Source organism: Cyprinodon tularosa, unplaced genomic scaffold (genome assembly GCF_016077235.1).
Source record: "Cyprinodon tularosa strain WSP-4 unplaced genomic scaffold, ASM1607723v1 ctg463, whole genome shotgun sequence".
In the NCBI taxonomy this organism is placed as follows: Eukaryota; Metazoa; Chordata; class Actinopteri; order Cyprinodontiformes; family Cyprinodontidae; genus Cyprinodon; species Cyprinodon tularosa.
This window is the reverse complement of record NW_024039189.1, coordinates 207,268-226,135: the sequence shown is the minus strand read 5'-3', so window position 1 is coordinate 226,135 and position 18,868 is coordinate 207,268. Positions and strand designations below refer to the sequence as shown.

Genomic DNA, 18,868 nt, shown 5'->3' with positions numbered 1-18,868 from the left:
TAATACAGATGTAGGCCGCGACGCTGAGGTAAATCTGTGCTCTTAGCTGCTGTGTTCAGTTTCTTCTTTTTCCTGGATAATCACTGACAGAAACATTGCAGTCATTGACGAAGTACAATACTACTGTTTTGTTCTATGCAACAGAGCAGACAGTGTGCAGCCCTTATGATTTTGTCAGATTTTCACCAACTTCAGGACGTTTAAATACATATTTTATTTACACTTTGAATCTAATCTAATTTATTTGAATTTCTATTTTTACAATCATACAGTCACGTTTACCCAAAAGCAGACTGCTAGCAAAGAGAGAGAGATAAAGTGGCCTTTTAGTGTTTTTAACTCAACCCAATCGGTATGGCTTTTGGAAAAAAAGAGAGTATTCCTACCCCACTGCCTCTCTGTTTTTTTATTTAACAAACCAAGCCTGGTTCTGCTGGATCTTTATTTCTGTTATAGGAGACTGGTTTCCTTCCACTGTCACCACATGCTTGCTCAAGAGGAGGGATGTTGCAAAGCTAAAGTCTCAATGCAATCTGCTGAACTTTCTTTGTTGAGTTTTTTCTTACCAGCTAGCATTAAATTATGAACTAAACTTGACTGCACTGCATTATCTTCAAGACTAAATTAGGGGGACGTAATTTACAGGTGTATAAAGTTGCGAACACTTACGCAGAAAAGAAGCTTTTTGTTTGCTTTTGAACTTTACAGAATAAAGATCTGGTTAAAGGTTCATTTTTAAAATGTACCAACACTTAAATAGACAATCATTTAAGCAGAGGTACTGTGAAGGGAGTTCATGCTAAATACATGAATTAAACATAACAGAATGTCTTTGAGCCATAATTCTATACTCACAGTTCCACCAGCCAGAATCTCTGCAAACAGAGGGATGGTATTATCTTCCGTGGTGAACTTGTCTCTGACAAAATCATTCATCTGAAAAGAATATATATAAAAAGGAAGATATTCAAGACAAAAATGAGCCAAATGAGAGACAATCTATAAAGCAAGATTGCTTAGGTTGCTTTGCTCAGAGATTCATTCACCACAGCTTTTTTTTTTTTAGCTCTGTGTCGGAATGACTTACCGTGAGCTTGATAGCTTTCTCTGGAGCGACGCCGATGAGCTGCGGGAGGAGTCCTGCAAAATATTATTCATAGATGGAATCTAAACGTCTTACAGAGAGAAAAAAAAAGTTTCCCTGGAGATGAACGGCCCTCTTTATGTCGGCTGCATGACTACATCCTCTGACAGCTGGAACAATACAAGCAGCAGGGATTCTTGGGAGCCTAAAACAAACCTGTAAATATTTACAGATGGTGGCTGATGCATGGGAGATACAAAGGTCCCATTGAAATTGGACAAAGGTCCAAAAAGAAATGATTGCCCCTGAACATGGGATTGGCTTGATCCAGCTCTTGGTGGGGAACAGAGAGAGCTGTGTGGCCATGGACAAGATTAAGGGGGTGGGGGGGGGGGGGGGGGGGGGGGGGGGGGGGAGTTTGGGTGCTACAGTGCCGATAACCGTCATACTGTTTCAGCTCCCGTCCTTCATCAAAGCAGATAAAGTTCTGAAGGAGCTGCTGACTGACCGCTGCTGGTATGCGGCCAGAACACAGCCGAGCGTGTCTGTCTCTGAGTCGATTGGCCTCTTATCACAAACAAGAGGAGGGAGAAATAAGACGCTGCAAGCATGGAGGCAGCTGTAGATGGCAGTCTTGACTTCCCTCATGAGTAGGGGTGAAAGGCATGGATATCAGAAGCCTTCAGCGCTATTATCAGCACTCCAACAGAGGCAGATCAGACAGTACATTAATACCGCCGGTCATTTTCCCTCAGGAATCTCTCCCAGGTACAGAGATAATGAAAAACCCCTGGCTGTTCCTGAACACAGAGGGCAAAGGATTCTGCTACCAATTAGAAAACCGTGCTCCTGGTGTTAGCACCCTGACTCTTCCCCCTCATGTGGGCTGATTTGCACAGCAAGCAAGCGCGGTTGTTGTAAAAACCTGTGGAAATGTAATCACCTCTGTAAAACCCAAAGAAGCCCTCGTAACGCAGGACTTTCTTTGCACAGTCGAAACTGTTCTTGTACATCAGCTCTCCCACGAAGGAGCCCGTGGAGCGCTGGTTCTGCATCCGAGTCTTCACCAGGTCAATGGGGTAGACGGCAGTGGCTCCAGTGGCTGCAGAGCAAAACAAACCAACACTCATTCAAACTTTTTTTTTTGGCTTACAGAAATGTGGAAATCTACATGAAATCAATTTAGAGAAACCAACATAATGAGACACTTCTTAAGAGGTGAAACTAGTCAAAACCTTTCTTCTTAAACTCTGGCGCTGATGCAACAGTAGTAAGCTCTTAAAGTTGGATTTCTATTCAGAAAAGTCCCAGGATTTTATTATCTGGGCATTAGTTCTCATGCCAACCATCCTCACATGCTTATTTATGTTGGTGCACCATTAAATGTAAAGTTACAGCTCTGGAAACACATTTTGACTTGTCATATGAGGAAAAACTTCTGATGTTTATAAATTCAACAAATTTGATGTTTTTGATACATGAATACAGACTCAAATATCTCCTTATGTCCCAACTAACATTTAAACAAATGTCCTTAAGCAGGCTGCAATTCAGCCATGTGCATCAACAAGCTTCTCCTATTATTCTGGATGGCTGTTTGTCCAATGCTCTTGGCAGATAGGGAGGGCTTATGAACATTTTATGATATTATCCAAGAAGGCTGGTTCCATTAACATCCATGGTCTCTCTTCCAATGGAGACCATAAGGGCAGAAAAATAAATACATCCCATTGATACAAATATCCACAATAAATCAAGTGCACAGCCATGAGTGTTTTTAGTGTAGCCTTGAACTTATTCAAAGCCGGAACGTAAACCGGACGTTCAGTCTGAAGAGAAAACCGGAGTAATTCGTTGTTCCTAGATTTTAGCATCAATGTTTTCTTGTTTGAAATGGTTTGTTTTGTGGTACAAACTCAACCCTGTCCTGCTAGAACACCCAGCTGTCTCCAAGTTTCAACAATCTGACTCAATCTATCATCCTTCAGTAAAAGGAAGCTTATTTTGTTGCTCAAGAGCAATTCAGGAACCACCAGAGAGGGGGCCTTCTATTAACCCGGAGATGCTTCAATCAAAATATCAGCTACTGTATTTTGCAGCTGCCCACGTGGAAAAAAAGGTTTCCGTCTCAGACATGGCTAAAGAAAGCGCTGAAATGAGGAGAATGTTTAAAGTTGTCATGGTGAGATTTTCATACCTCAGCATCATGCTGCACCAGTGGTGCTGAGGTGAAGAATGGGAGGAAGTTGTAGGTGACCCCAGGAAGTAGGTGACCCCTAAAGGGTCAATCAGGAAGTAGGTGACCCCTAAATGGTTTCTATCAGGGTTCTGCCCTTTGTTTAGGTTTATTTTTAGTTTATTTGTAATTTTGTGTCTGCCTAGTGGTTAGGCCATAGGGCTTGGAATCTTGCGGTTGTGAGTTTGAAAACCAATACCACAGACTACCACTCTGGGTCTCCTGCAGACTGCCACTTTGGTTCTCTGAGAAAGACCCTTAAGCCTTGTTTGCTCCCCAAAGTGGATGCACTAAATGCAGTTTGTTAAAATATCATATATATATATATATATATATATATATATATATATATATATATATATATATATATATATATATATATATATATATATATATATATATTAGATAATTACATTAGGTTGAACTAATAAGGTTAATATCAAAGTTTTGTATCAGTCTGGTACTGAAATTTTTTTTTTTTTATCGACATAAAGACTTTTTCTTTTGCAAAAATTGACGCTTCTTTTACTGCAGACTGCCACTTTGGTTCTCTGAGCAAGACCCTTAAGCCTTGTTTGCTCCCCGAGGGCTGCACAGTGGAAGCCCACTGCTCCCCAAAGTGGATGCACTAAATGCAGTTTGTTAAAATATCATATATATATATATATATATATATATATATATATATATATATATATATATATATATATATATATATATATATATATATATATATATATATATATGATATTATATATATATATATATATATATGATATTATATATATATATATATATATATACTATATATATATATATATATATATATATATATATATATATATATATATATATATATATATATATATATATATATATATATTAGATAATTAGATTAGGTTGAACTAATAAGGTTAATATCAAAGTTTTGTATCAGTCTGGTACTGAAATTTTTTTTTTTTTATCGACATAAAGACTTTTTCTTTTGCAAAAATTGACGCTTCTTTTACATTTTCTGTTCAGAGATGCCCATCTTTTTCCCCAGTAGGAACAAACTTCTTTATTGGAAAAAATTTGGAAGACTAAATTTTAAGATTGTTTGCTTTAACAGATCAAATGTTTCAAACTCGAAAGGTGACAGCTATCAAATCGGAAACGATTTTCCACTTCAGATCAGGATCCTTCGACTACAGATGATTAATTACATTTTTTTTTTTTACATTTAGTTGTTTTTATAGTGTCAATAAAAATGTCATAAGTACATAAAAATGAATATAAGAGTGGCAATGTGACTGTTTATAATAAAAGAACATAGCATACTTCAGAAATGACAACAAACAGAGCAGCTGTGCCAATTAAGGACAAAGCAAATATATCTATATATACATTAAAAGTATCAGTATTTTTTCAGGCTTGAGATAAATTAGAATGCTTTAATAAAAGATATTCCAGTTTTTCAGATAAATTGATCCATTCCCACCTTCTAAGGATGTTTTTAGCTCTCATTTAAAAACTCACTTTTACTCCTTGGCTTAGAACCACAGGGTGTTTTGTGTTTAAAAATCCCTTAATTATTCATATAATCTTTTAGTTTGGACATAATTATTTTTTTTTTGTACTCTTCGCCACTACGGTCAGCCTTGGTTGCCAATTTAAATTATCTTATAATTTAAAGGCTCTACTAACACGTCTTAACATCTCAGTGTAAATTTTGTATTGTTGTTCAAAGACATAAACAAAAATAAAATGTTATGTTTAAGGGTTATCTGGATAGAACTAAAGAGATTGTAAAATTGAACAAAAATAAAAACTGGCATGTTAATTATTCATTAAATTATCAGTTTTATCATCCTTCCAGCTTGAAATGTAAAAAGTTCAAATGCATCTTTAAGGAGTACAAATAATATGACATTACTGCTTTATGTAAGTGAAGCTGAGGTGAGCTGCACTAAATCGTTGCTCCTAACTGCATCTTGTCTGACATCAGTTGTTGGTGTCCTGACTCTTCTTAAAAATGCTAAAACCCTAAAGGGTGATAAAACAAAACCTCACTGCAACAGAAGTATTACAGTTTCACTGTAAAGTCTTGCGACAGACATCTCGCTCAAACCCCGTCTTAATCGGCCGCTGCTGAGTGACGGCTGCGCTGTCTTCTATCCCCACAGAGTCAGAGTGAGCTTCTGTCTGTGGGGCGGTTATGTCAGTGGTTCCTTGTTTCTGGTCCCACCAGTGTAATTAGAGAGGGAGATTCCAGGGAGTGCGGTTCCGGAAGATTTGTGTCATTCCAAAGCTCCGTCTCCAAAGACAGCCTGGAGCCACCGGTGGCACGGCAGCACAATGCTGGAGCCTCACATCCCAGCCCCTCTCCCCAGAAACACAATGGTCGGCCCCAGGGCTTCAGTTGCAGCAGTCAGGCCGGCTAAGGTTACACCTCGGGCGGGCTGGGGGCCTCCGCCGCAGACATGTCACTCACCTCCAGCGATTGAGCCCAGGCTAAACCTGTAGGCAGATTCTGCAGCCTGGAGCCAGACGGGCCGCGATGTTTCGTGAGCATGCTGTATGGGAGGAAAAAGACACCGGTGGTCAAATGGATCTGGAGAAAGATGGAGGCTGGATCACAGCACTAATCATGAATCTGCTGGATATCAAGCCACAGTGAAACAGATACATGGTGGAAAGGAAAATGTTATGGAGATGGAATGCAGATATTTCATATACAGTCTGATTCACCAGCAGCCGGTATTAAATGTCAGAGGAAGATTAGCTCTGGGGAGGCTGTGTGAACCTGTAGCCCCAGTTTTCCACACATGCTCCATCTAGGAGGCTGTGATCTAAACATTTGGTTTTCATTTTAAACGTATAATTTCCTTCCTATCTGCAGCATCTCTGCCCTGGTGTTTGATGTTTTGTTTCCACCGGGATGCAGGGAAACAGATTAGCCAAACTACCCTTCCACACGTTCAGATAGGAATCTACATAATCACAGTTCCTTACAGGAACATCCAGACTCCATGAACTTCACTGCATTTCGTCACTTCAAGTTCACCAGCTTTATTGCGTTTTGGGGATTTGATGTGATCGACTAACATAGTTTAGCACAGAATACATCTACGCCCCCTGTGCTCATCGGTCTGCATAAAACCACCTTTTTTTATTCTAACACCTATCATATATAAAGAACAGAATAAAGGGTGCTCTATACTTATACTGAAGCATGTTTACAAAATATATAGATTGCCATCTAAGCAGGCGTCCCTTCACATTAAGACAAATAAAATAAAACTTCATGATTCTTCATTAATATTTTGTACTTGAGATAAATAAGTGAATTAGCTAAATTCACTACTGGCTTCACTACCACAAGTTTATTATACAGGTGCTGGTCATAAAATTAGAATATCATGAAAAAGTAGATTGATTTCAGTAATTCCATTTAAAAAGTGAAACTTGTATATTATATTCATACATTACATACAAACTCATATATTTCAGATGTTTATTTTGTTTAATTTTGATGATTACAAATGACAACAAATGAAAATCTCAAATTCATCATATCAGAAAATTAGAATATTGTGAAAAGGTTCAAAATTGATGGCCCCTGGTGCCACACTCTAATCAGCTAATTAACTCAAACCACCTGCAAAAGCCTTTAAATGGTCTTTCAGTCTAGTTCTATAGGCTACACAATCATGGGGAAGACTGCTGACTTGACAGTTGTCCAAAAGACGACCATTGACACCTTGCACAAGGAGGGCAAGACACAAAAGGTCATCGCTAAAGAGGCTGGCTGTTCACAGAGCTCAGTGTCCAAGCACATTAATAGAGAGGCGAAGGGAAGGAAAAGATGTGGTCGAAAAAAGTGTACAAGCAAGAGAGATAACCGCACCCTGGAGAGGATTGTGAAACAAAACCCATTCAAAAATGTGGGGGAGATTCACAAAGAGTGGACTGCAGCTGGAGTGAGTGCTTCAAGAACCACCACACACAGACGTATGAAAGACATGGGTTTCTGCTGTCGCATTCCTTGTGTCAAGCCACTCTTGAACCACAGACAGCGTCAGAAGCGTCTTGCCTGGGCTAAAGAGAAACAGGACTGGACTGCTGGTGAGTGGTCCAAAGTCATGTTCTCTGATGAAAGTAAATTTTGCATTTCCTTTGGAAATCAAGGTCCCAGAGTCTGGAGGAAAAGAAGAGAGGCACTTCATCCACGTTGCTTGAAGTCCAGTGTAAAGTTTCCACAGTCAGTGATGGTTTGGGGTGCCATGTCATCTGCTGGTGTTGGTCCATGGTGTTTTCTGAGGTCCAGGGTCAACGCAGCCACATACCAGGAAGTTTTAGAGCACTTCATGCTTCCTGCAGCTGACCAACTTTTTGGAGATGCAGATTTCATTTTCCAACAGGACTTGGCACCTGCACACAGTGCCAAAGCTACCAGTACCTGGTTGAAGGACCATGGTATCCCTGTTCTTAATTGGCCAGCAAACTCTCCTGACCTTAACCCCATAGAAAATCTATGGGGTATTGTGAAGAAGAAGATGCAATACACCAGACCCAACAATTCAGAAGAGCTAAAAGCCACTATTAGAGCAACCTGGGCTATCATAACACCTGAGCAGTGCCACAGACTGATCGACTCCATGCCACGCCGCATTGCTGCAGTAATACAGGCCAAAGGAGGCCCAACTAAATACTGAGTGCTGTACATGCTCATACTTTTCATGTTCATACTTTTCAGTTGGCCAACATTTCTATAAATCCTTTGTTTTTATTGGTCTTCAGTAATATTCTAATTTTCTGATATGATGAATTTGAGATTTTCATTTGTTGTCATTTGTAATCATCAAAATTAAACAAAATAAACATCTGAAATATATGAGTTTGTATGTAATGTATGAATATAATATACAAGTTTCACTTTTTAAATGGAATTACTGAAATCAATCTACTTTTTCATGATATTCTAATTTTATGACCAGCACCTGTACTGCTCATACAGAGTGCAACATGTCACACGCAGGGACATGACATTTTATTTATGAAAACGTTAGGGAAAATTAGTTTGGGATGGAGCTGAACGTAACTCTTAAATTTGTTTTTAAGAGCTAATAGCCTCCATGCCGCCCTAGGCATTGAGCTACAGTGTTCATATTAAAAAACACTTTTTTTGGTTTTCACTTGTTTTTAATATATACACCAAAAGTGTGGTGTGCATTTGTGTTCATCCCCTTTACTCTCAAACCCATAAAAAAAAATGTCTTCAGGAGACACACAGTTAGTAAATACAGACCACCTGTGTGTGATTTGATCTCACTATAAACCCAGCTGCTCTGTTAAAGCGTTATATGTTTGTTAGAGAACAACAGAGAACAAATTGTTCAAAATAAAATTTATTGACGCTGAAAAGGAAGTGTTTTTTTTTGCAGCCAGCAAAGGAAAAATGTAAATATGAAAGTATAAATAAATAAATAAAGAATAGGGTGTAGTTTTTGATGAAGACTGAGTAGCAGAGTAGAGAGGTCAGGGGTGAACATCTAGAGAAATCTGCACAAGAAGTGAGCCAATTCTGGCCATCAAGGTCCGCTGTCCTGCACATTTTAGGCATGTCTCTTCTTTTACAACCCGTATACTGAGGAGCTACGTACGTCACTCAGAAGCGGCCAATTAACACTACAAATCACCCTAAGGACCCCTCCATACTGTTAAACAACATCATAGTAACATAACACTCTGAAGATGATATTCCGCAGGAATAAGAAAGCTGGTCCAATTTAAAAATTATGTTGGATGAAGTTAAAACATAAGAAAGTCCGCGAAGAAAAAATGTCGGAGGATAAGAAGACTAGGGTGGAGGGCGAACCAAAACATCTGCTAATTCCTAAGAAGCATGGATAAGATATGCAAAGATAGACACAGGAAGCAAAGGCTTTGCTGCAACTGCGGTAAAAGTTGGTTCTACATCATATTGATATTGCTTTGTTTTGGTCTATTTTGCATCAAATCTTGATTAAATCAATTTGTGGTCTAACAACACTGTATAACACAGCCATAGGAAAAGTTAAAACATGAGTGTGCATAGATTTTTTTTTGGGGGGGTGGCTTGTGACTTCCTCCCCAAACTAGACGCTAAGGGAGCGAAGCAGATCGCTCTTTTCCTCCTCCCAGATGCTTCCACAGAAGGCCTCATGCTAACAAGATCGAGGTCTTGATCAAAGGCTTTAAACAATTAGTCTACTTCCACTGAAGAGCAGGCTTAAGAATTACCCCCCCTCACCCCCGTCTAAAAGAGAAGGAGTCAAATTCCAGACCTCTGAGCAAGAGTCTCAAGAGCACGAGTGGCCTGAAAGCTCTGACACAGTCATGTTATCCGGTGGAGGCAGGAACTATTTTGTTCTCCCACATCGTCCTCGCCTCCCACTCCCCTCTTGCCATTAGCAGACTTCGCTAAAGGCTTCTAAAACTTCTCAAGCCCCATGGTGATAAAAGCCTCTTATTAGCGCCTCAGATGTGTGATTGCAGCTGATGCGTATGTGCAGCCGCACTGAATAAAATAGGAAGAGCCTTTCATGGAGAGCTGCAACGCAACAATCCATTCCTCTTCTGTGACTATAATTGGTGTACTTTTATCTGGGAGTTTAAGAAATGCACTTCACAAGGGAAGAAAAACACGGGCTCTCTGCTAATTCAGAGCCTGTACATGCTGCCTTTCTTTGCTCCCTTTTCTGAGAGGGAAGCGGAGATGGAGAAGAGGAAAAGGCTTTGATGAAAGGCAGGAGGAGGATGCGAGGAATATTAGAGAAGTCACTCAGGATACCTGTCTCTGAGTCTCAGCTAGGTGGTATGGCATGGCTCCTTCCTCCAGCGGGGCAACTCTCTCGATGTCTGTGTTGTTCAACCGCCTGAAAGGAAGGGGTTCGGGAGTTAGGCCAAGAAAAAAAAACCTACATCTCCACTGAGGCGCGGCAACCAGTGTTGTAATATTTTCCAGTTGTTTTTACTACCAAATAACTTGAAGTTATTGCATCCTTAATTCAGACTGACATAAACAACACACAAACAACGCTGGATGAATGCCGGAGGGCCGGCGGATAAATGAAGGTGTGTTGCTGCCAAATATTTGAGACAGAAATGTTCCCCGCTGGCCTGACGCATTATAAAGTCTGCATCCATGTTTTATGTTTGTCTTGTAAAAATAAGCGAGTGGAGCCACTGTAACTAAGCTAAAATGGGCGTCAACTTCTTCTTTATGGCAAGTAAACAAGACACATTTACTCCACTGAAATAAAAAATAAAAAATAAATCAGTTTGAATTTACTCCACATAAAAATAATAATAAAAATCTCCCATTTCATGTGCCATCATACCAAAGATCAAACCGGATGTAATTGCATCTAATATTTCTAGATCTAAAAAACAGGAAAGAAGCATTTACAAAAACACCTGCTTAAAGCAGTGGTTTCCAAATGAGTATGATGCAGAGGGTGTTATAGCTTTATTCTATTCTGCTCTTTATCAATGTGATTTAAATCAAAACGTGATATCAGAAGGCTAACTGGCTATGGATGGATAGCCTGCAGTAGTTTATATCATAGCATAATAAATTTTGTTTTAGAGTAAATGATGATTAACGTTTATATTTCAAGCTAGAAAATATTTCCCAAGAGTCTCATTGCTTCTTAGGAGTAATTGAAGGATTTCGTTTATTTTCTTTTTGCTAGGTGACCGAATGTCACTTAACGCTTTACTGTGCTACTTTACTTAAGATAGCTTGGGGAAGAGAAAATACAACAAAACACTTATTTATTCTGCTTGGCATCTTAGTAAAGTGACTTTACAGGAAAACCATCACCATGATAATCTCACCATTGTGATTTAGAAAATGTCCTATCTTCATCACAAATAATCTGTATTGGTAAATTCATTTTTTTTCTGATGGTTTCATTAGAACCCCCCTTTTTTTTTTTATGATCAGTCAGGCGTCTTGTAAGCAGAGTCTGACTAAAGCTGGTTTGTGCTCAGATTATTATCTTTCTACTTCTGGAAAACACAGTTATATCCCTAATCCCTGCATTTACTGGAACATTTAGAGGCAGGTTCAATAACAGGAATGTATCAGTGGTTTAAATCCATCATGATTTACTTTGTGAGATGCCTTGGTGAAGGGAAACTGTTTCACAGGTCAGCATATATTAACAAACCACCTGTTAATGACAGATTTAAGGTGGTTTCTTGCATTTCTAGTTTATTTTCTTTACATGTTCACTATCAATATGGGCTATTTTGTTTTAAAACCGATGTGCACGTATGGATCACAAATTAATCTCAGTTTTTCACTCTTGCAACACTGTTTCAAGGCTGGAGCATCTTACCCAGAGTGGGAGTGGAGGCCGACCAGCTGGAACAGGATGTCTATTTCCATCGGAGTGATTTGACCAAACTTATTTGCAGCGTGAACAAACTCCTCTGAGGTTTAAAAAAAGGGGAGAAAAAAGAAAGTCATACGAACAAAGCCAAACTAGAGGAGAGGTCGAAATAAAAGAGGTGTTTTCTACAGTAGGCTTTAACTACAATAGTATTTGCAAATACTGGTTCTTGTATGCTTAGGTTATTGCCTTAGTGTTGATATTTACAGCTAAAAAAGAATGTATATATCTGTATTTGGAAAGAATGAACCATTAAACTACTTTTCTATGTGCTTAAGTTCCTTCTACCAAAGTACTCGCCACGTGAACATCCACTCTCTTAGCATCACTCTATTATTTGAGCTTCAAATTTAGTTCTTTGCTGCTGCCTGCCAGGTAACAAAGTGGCCATCGGGTGGTCTTCTAAAAGGAAAACCTAATGGTAGTTGTTGAGGAAAGGAAAAGAGTTAGTTATTTATTTCTCCTTAGAAAAAACCTTTCAATCAGATTCACGGATCTAACCTGCAAGCCGACTTGATGTGGAGGACTGTGTGGACATATTTTTTGTGACGGAAAAATAAAGAGTGTTTATCTAGACCCGGAGGATATTATTTGCAAATACTATTTGCCTAAAGTTTTCTCTAAATGGAGGGGGAAAAAACTATGGAGAGAAAGAGAGAGAAGTCTGATGTTCAGATCTAAATGGACAACACAGTTGGGAGCAGATGTGACGGGCAGGATCAGCTACTCATGTAGAGGAGGGGTCATCAGGTTTACCACATTAAAAACATTCATTTACCTGAGTAATTTAGTGCTACACTTAATGTTCCCTGTGTGCTCACTCACACCACTCTGTCGAGAAAGTTGAAAATAGGGTCGAACAGCCAAATTTGACAGCACGTTAAATTCAGGAGATTCATTTAAGGGGGCGATCATAAGTACCTTTAGTGACGAGCGTTTCCTTGTGTGAGCCGACGAGGGTGCTGTAAATCTTGCGAATCAGCTCCATGTTGTTGAGGAGGGCGTTGAAGGCGGTGAAGTAGGAGAAGCTCACCATGTGGGAGGTACTGCCTCCTGCAGCCTGAAGGAACAGTCAACGCTGTCAGCAGAGCAGGGGTCGTATTTTGAAGCAGCATTGCTAAAGCGGTCTACGACTCACTGAAACCAAGTTTCCCTCTACGAAAGGAGTCAGCATGTGGTGCCTGATGGTGGACATGATGTCGCTGAAGTCCAAGGCAGTGATGGTGCCGCTTTTCTTCTTGTCTTTCTGTGCAAACGCCTGGCGAGCGTGCTCCAGCTGCAGCTCCTGGAACAGCAGACGGACGAAAAGGGCAAAGGACAAAAGAGCAATATGCATCAAATCAAGACAAATATCCGGCGGAATAAAGCTAATCACCGTAGTCTGTGCAGAGACTTATAAAGCCCACATCCAGAGAAGCCTGATCTGAGAGCGGCTGCTAGGTGGCCGGCAGGTGTGTGTTCCAAAAGACATGATTCAATGTGACAACCAGGCAATCAGGAGAGGATACAGGGGGAGCCAAACCCTGCTGTCAGAGCTCATCACCTACAACCAGAGGAGTGTGGAGCGCCGTCTTTGATACGCTGGCCTAATTATTGGATTGGTCCTGAAACTGAGCCCTCCTGATGCTTTTCTTCTGTCTTTTGTTAAAAGCAGATGACAAAGCTTGATCTAATACCAAACAGTACTGCAGTTTTAGCTAAATACACATTGTGGCAACTCAGAATAAAAGCCAGACAAACACACTTTATCTGGCTATTATTTAGATGTATTGCATTGCCTACTGACTATGCCTGGCCTTGACAAGAGACAATAATGACATCAGTGTTTGAAATCCTGTACAAATGAGGACCATTGGTGCAGTGGAGTCAGTTATAACAAACTATAGAGAGCTGTGAGGTATCCCACAGGGAAGTAGAGAAGAAGCCCACCCAGCTGCTTCCTCAGCCCACAGCTCAGATCCACATCCAACAACCTTACGGCTCTTTATAGATACATTTAACGCTTCTAAGACATTAAGGTGTAAGTTGAAACTCATTTAGTTCACTTTTATTCTATTTATTCTAGCACTCTGAGAGTGCAGACCTCTGCCAAGCAGCTACTTTTACCCCAAACTATAACGTACTCCTATAGAGTGAGGAAAATAAGTATTTGAACACCCTGCTATTTGCAAGTCCTCCATCTTAGAAGTCATGGAGGGGTCTGAAATTGTCATCGTTGGTGCATGTCCACTGTCAGAGACATAATCTAAAAAAAAAAACAGAAATCACAGTGTAGGATTTTTTTAACTATTTATTTACACGATCAACTGCAGCCTGTCTATCATCTACAATTCTGACCCTCATAGACCTGTTAGTCTGCCTTCAAAATGTCCGCCTCCACGCCATTTGTTATTCTAAATTAGATGCACCTGTTTAAGGTCACTTTTCTTTCACCAGTTCACCGCAGTTCTTCCATCCTCCATAGTTTCTTCCAGCAGTCCACCCACAAGAATGATGAGTACCATCCTAAAAACACTTACTGTGAAGCATGGGGGTGGTAGCATCATGTTTTGGGGTTGTTTTGCTATACTTGAGACAGGGCGCCTACACTGTAATAAGGAGAGGAAGACCAAGGCCGTGTATTGCCAGATTTTAGGGAACAACCTCCTTCCCTCAGTTAGAGCATTAAAGATAGGTCAAGGCTGGGTCTTCCAACATGACAATGACCCAAAGCACACAGCAAGGATAACCAAGGAGTGGCTCTGTAAGAAGCATATCTAGGTTTTGGTGTGGCCTACCCAGTCTCCAGACCTAAACCAAATAGAGAATCTTTGGAGGGAGCTCAAACTCTGTGTTTCTCGGCGACAGCCCAAAAACCCGACTGATCTAGGGAAGATCTGTGTGGAAGAGTGGGGCAGGTCCGCTCCTGCAGTGTGTGCAAACCTGGTGAAAAACTACAGGAAACTACAGGACATCTGTATGGCAAACAAAGGCTAATGTTAATTAGGATAGGTTCTCAGGTATTTTGTAGCCAACCGGATGGTGTATCGGTCAGGATACAGGAAAGAGGACACGAGATCAAACTCCACTTTGGATGTGAGCTGGTTTATTTGTCGTGATGCTCAGTGTTGCCAGCAGTCTGTAATAACAAATAAATTGCCATGAGGCTAACATATTACAAGACCAGAGGTTTAACTAATACACTCAATTAAATATCCAATAAGGAATAAACTTAACCATCCACTTGCATGTAAATCCACGAAATATAAGTAATTCAATTCACATAAAGGTTACATTATTAGGCGCAGCCTCTATGATAAAACACGAACACAAACAGCCCTTCGACTCAGTTGAACATAAAATGTACTTAAACACTATTTAACTGCATTTCGGTTGTATCTGTTTTATTTTCATTGAGTTATTGCAGCATTATTAAGAGCATGCGCTGTCAGCTGCCACCATTATGCAGGGATTTTATTCAGCCACATGATGGCGCCAAAGTATAGTAAACCTATGAGGGCCAAGCTGATTCAACTTACTTCCAGCGCTCAGACCCCCGCAATATCAAATACCCGTCCTCTCGTAGCTTACACATATAACAACTGAATCTAGAATAAACAAACAGCAAGCTAGGTGCGATAACTTACGTTCTGTCATCAACTTAACACTCGGAGCATCACTTATCAGAACTTCACCAAGAATGCGGTCTCACATGTCGAGCAAACTGAAACTGAAAGTATATTAAAACTACTTTCCTGAGCGGTGGCGCAGCACTAAACTGAGGCTTACGTCACTTCCTAGAGTAAACTAAACCAATATTACAAAATAAAATACAGGAATGTCAGAGCCTTTTATACAGCCGCCCCCAAATGTGGTTACACATTTGCTAAACATAAAAGGCTTTACTAAGTTTTGGGGGGTGACGGGCTGATCTTCTCAGTGTCCTTTCCTTCAGCTGGCACAGCTGGTAAAACAACCAACCGAGCAACTGGCTTAGTGTAGACATGTCCATTAACTTTCACGTCCGCTGATCTGATGAGTCCATCATCGCTACGATGAATCTTGACCACATGACCTATCGGCCATAAGGCACGAGGCAGCTGGGGATCCACAATCATAACGATTGCATTCTGCAGAAGTCCAGGAGGGTTTGATTGCCATTTGTGTCTTGTCTGTAATCCAGGAAGGTATTCTCTGATGAACCTCGCCCAGAAGTGATCAGCAAGAATCTGTGAATGCCGCCAACGTCTTCGACTGAGGTTTTCTATCTCTGGGTAGACCACCTGGGGTAGGGATCCATCGGGCCGCCCCATAAGGAGACTATTAGGGGTCACAGGGTCAAGGTCAGCCACGTCAGTTGATACATAGCCCAAGGGCTTTGAGTTCAGTATGGATTCCACCTCCAGAAGAACTGTGAGGAGTACTTCCTCCTGAAGAGGTTGGGAACCCACACAGCTTCGGAGAGCTGCCTTCGCTGAACGAACCTCTCGCTCCCACGCTCGGCCAAAATGTGGGGCTGCAGGGGGGTTGAACTGAAACTTAATCTTCTGGGAGGCTAGCTGCCCCTGTAGCGTTTCTGACATATTGGCAAAGGCTTCTCTGAGTTCTCGTTCTCCTCCCTTAAAATTGGTCCCACAGTCAGACCATAGCTCTGCAGGCTTTCCTCTTCTGGCAATAAATCGTCTCAGGGCCATAAGGAAAGCATCTGCATCCAGGCTGCTTAGGAGATCCAAGTGTACTGCCCTTGTTGTCAGACACTTGAAAATGATACCCCAGCGCTTCTCCAGCCGTCTTCCTATTTTAACAGTCATGGGCCCAAAACAGTCCACCCCAGTGGAGTAAAAGGCCGGCTTGTATAACCTAAGCCGAGCGGGCGGCAGATCAGCCATTCTCGGAATAGAGGGTTGAGCCCTCCACCGCTGGCACTCCGGACAGGTACGCTGGTATTTGCGTATCGCTTCTCTTCCACGCAGTATCCAGTAAGATCTCCGCAGCTCTGCAAAGACCCGTTCAGGGCCTGGATGATGGAGGTCAGTGTCATATTTCTGGATGAGAAGACGTGTGAAGGGGTGAGTAGAATCCAGGACAATAGGATGCAGTGTCGATTCATCAAGACTTCCTAGACGTCGTAATCGACCTCCTACTCTAATAAGGCCTACTGAGGTATCCAGTTCAGGTGCCAAGGTGAGTAAGCGACTTCTGGATGAAACAGATTTTGCTTCAGCAAGTAAACGACATTCTTCTGGAAATGACTCCTGTTGAGCTCGCCTAAGAATGGCTTGTTCTGCTGCCTGATATTCCTCAGCACTAGGTGGAGAAGTTGAGAGCGTTTGCCCTGGAAGTTCCTTAACAGAAGCATCCAAGAGCTCCTGCCATGTCTTGTACTCCATTTCACCCTGACAGATAGGTGCGGAGGTGGTTGCTGTTCCACAGAAGACAGCCTTCCGGAGCTCTGATTCTTCATTAAAGGGTTCAGAGTTAGGCTTTTCTGGCCATGTGTCGGGACTGAGGAGCAGAAAGGAGGGTCCATCTGACCACCTGTTTGGCACTTTGAGTTCTGCCAGGGCCTTCCCCCTTGTCAGGTCATCCGCTGGATTGCTTCCGGAGTCTACATAGCACCAGGTGCAGTTTTCTGTCAACTCCTGTATCTAAGCTATCCTGGCTCCTACAAATATTTTATAGTGACAGGACTGCGAGCTCAACCAGTTGAGGACAGTAGTCGAATCTGACCACAGGATTATCCTTGTAATAGTTGAGGTGAGTTCTTTCCTCAGGATACTGCTCAACTGTGCTGCCACCAAGGCTCCACAAAGCTCTAGGCGCGGGATAGAGAGGGTGCGTTTTGGAGCTACACGGGAACGAGCTAGGATGAAGGTGAGGTGAACCTGACCGCTGGACTCTTCAGTCCTCATGTAAGCTACGGCACCATAGGCTTTCTCAGATGCATCTGCGAAGATGTGCACTTCACGGATGTCCTTTTCTAAGTTTGTTTGAGCAGGAGCGTAAGCACGTGGGAATGTAAGCTGAGGCAGAAACTTAAGCTCCTCCTCCCAGTCGTTCCAAGCTCGAAGGAGTGAGGATGGAAGGTTTGAGTCATCCCAATCATGCTTCTTATCCCACAACTGCCTAAGGAGGAGCTTGGCCAGAGTAGTGAAAGGTAGCAAATAGCCTAAAGGGTCATACTGTGACGCCAGAACTCTATAGATGTTTCGAAGAGTTGGAGTCTCATAGGACACAGGTCTGTGCTTATAGCCCAAGGAGTCTGTATTCCAGTCCCAACTGAGCCCAAGTGTTGTCTCTGAAGAGTTGGATTTGTCTTCTGCCAGCCACAGATCCAGGCTTTGAGACCTCGCTTCAGGGGGCAAATGACTCACAACACTCGGATCATTGCAGGCCCACTGACGTAACTCGAAGCCGGCTGATTTTAGCAGTTCTCTCAGTCGGTCTACCAGGATTCTGGCCTCTTGAGGTGAACCAACACTCTGTAGACAGTTGTCTACATAGAAACACTTCTCAATTGAGAATCTCAGGGGGTCATCAGGCTGTGTATGTTCTGTCACATGACGCTGTAGGGCGAAGGTTGCACAGCAGGGCTTGAGGTTGTCCCAAAGGGCAGGACCTGCCACTCTAAGGTTTTAGGTGGTTCATCCACCTTCAAATCCCGCCAAAGGAACTTCAACAGGGGGCGATCCTCTGGGAGGAGAAGTACTTGATGGAACATACCCTTGATATCGCCACTCACAGCTATTGGGTATTCACGGAACCTAACTAGGACTCCGAGTAGAGGGGCTCCAAGAGTGGGGCCAGGCAGCAGAAACTGATTCAGGGACTGTCCAAGGTATTTATGAGAGCAGTTGAAAACCAGGCGATTCTTCCCATTATGACTGACGAGATGATGGGGAATGTACCAGCTCTCCTTGGATGAGGTGTTTGGTTTTACTTCCTTTACTACTCCAGAATGAATCAGCTTCTCCATTTCTACTTTGTAGGCATCAGCCCGATGGGGATCCTTTAATAGGCGTCTCTCTGTGCTTCGAAGCATAGCCATGACAGATTCCTTTGGTGCATTCAGTTGTGGCATCTGTGCATGTCGGAGGAGAGGTGTGGCATACCTCAGCACACCATCCACCATTATGCGAACTGTTT

General features: G+C 41.8%; 1 protein-coding gene across 1 annotated transcript in view; it reads right to left on the bottom strand.

The window, feature by feature from the left end:
- Positions 1-18,868, bottom strand: part of LOC119793894 (calcium-binding mitochondrial carrier protein Aralar1-like) — a 42,582-nt gene that overhangs the window by 6,087 nt on the left and 17,627 nt on the right. Inside the window, exons 6-13 of the mRNA XM_038301182.1 lie at positions 12,882-13,028; positions 12,665-12,803; positions 11,690-11,783; positions 10,135-10,219; positions 5,794-5,875; positions 2,028-2,186; positions 1,088-1,140; positions 856-936 (exon numbers count right to left, since the gene is read on the bottom strand). Coding sequence (XP_038157110.1) covers positions 856-936; positions 1,088-1,140; positions 2,028-2,186; positions 5,794-5,875; positions 10,135-10,219; positions 11,690-11,783; positions 12,665-12,803; positions 12,882-13,028 — 840 coding nt within the window. The remainder of the gene's footprint in view (positions 1-855; positions 937-1,087; positions 1,141-2,027; positions 2,187-5,793; positions 5,876-10,134; positions 10,220-11,689; positions 11,784-12,664; positions 12,804-12,881; positions 13,029-18,868) is intronic.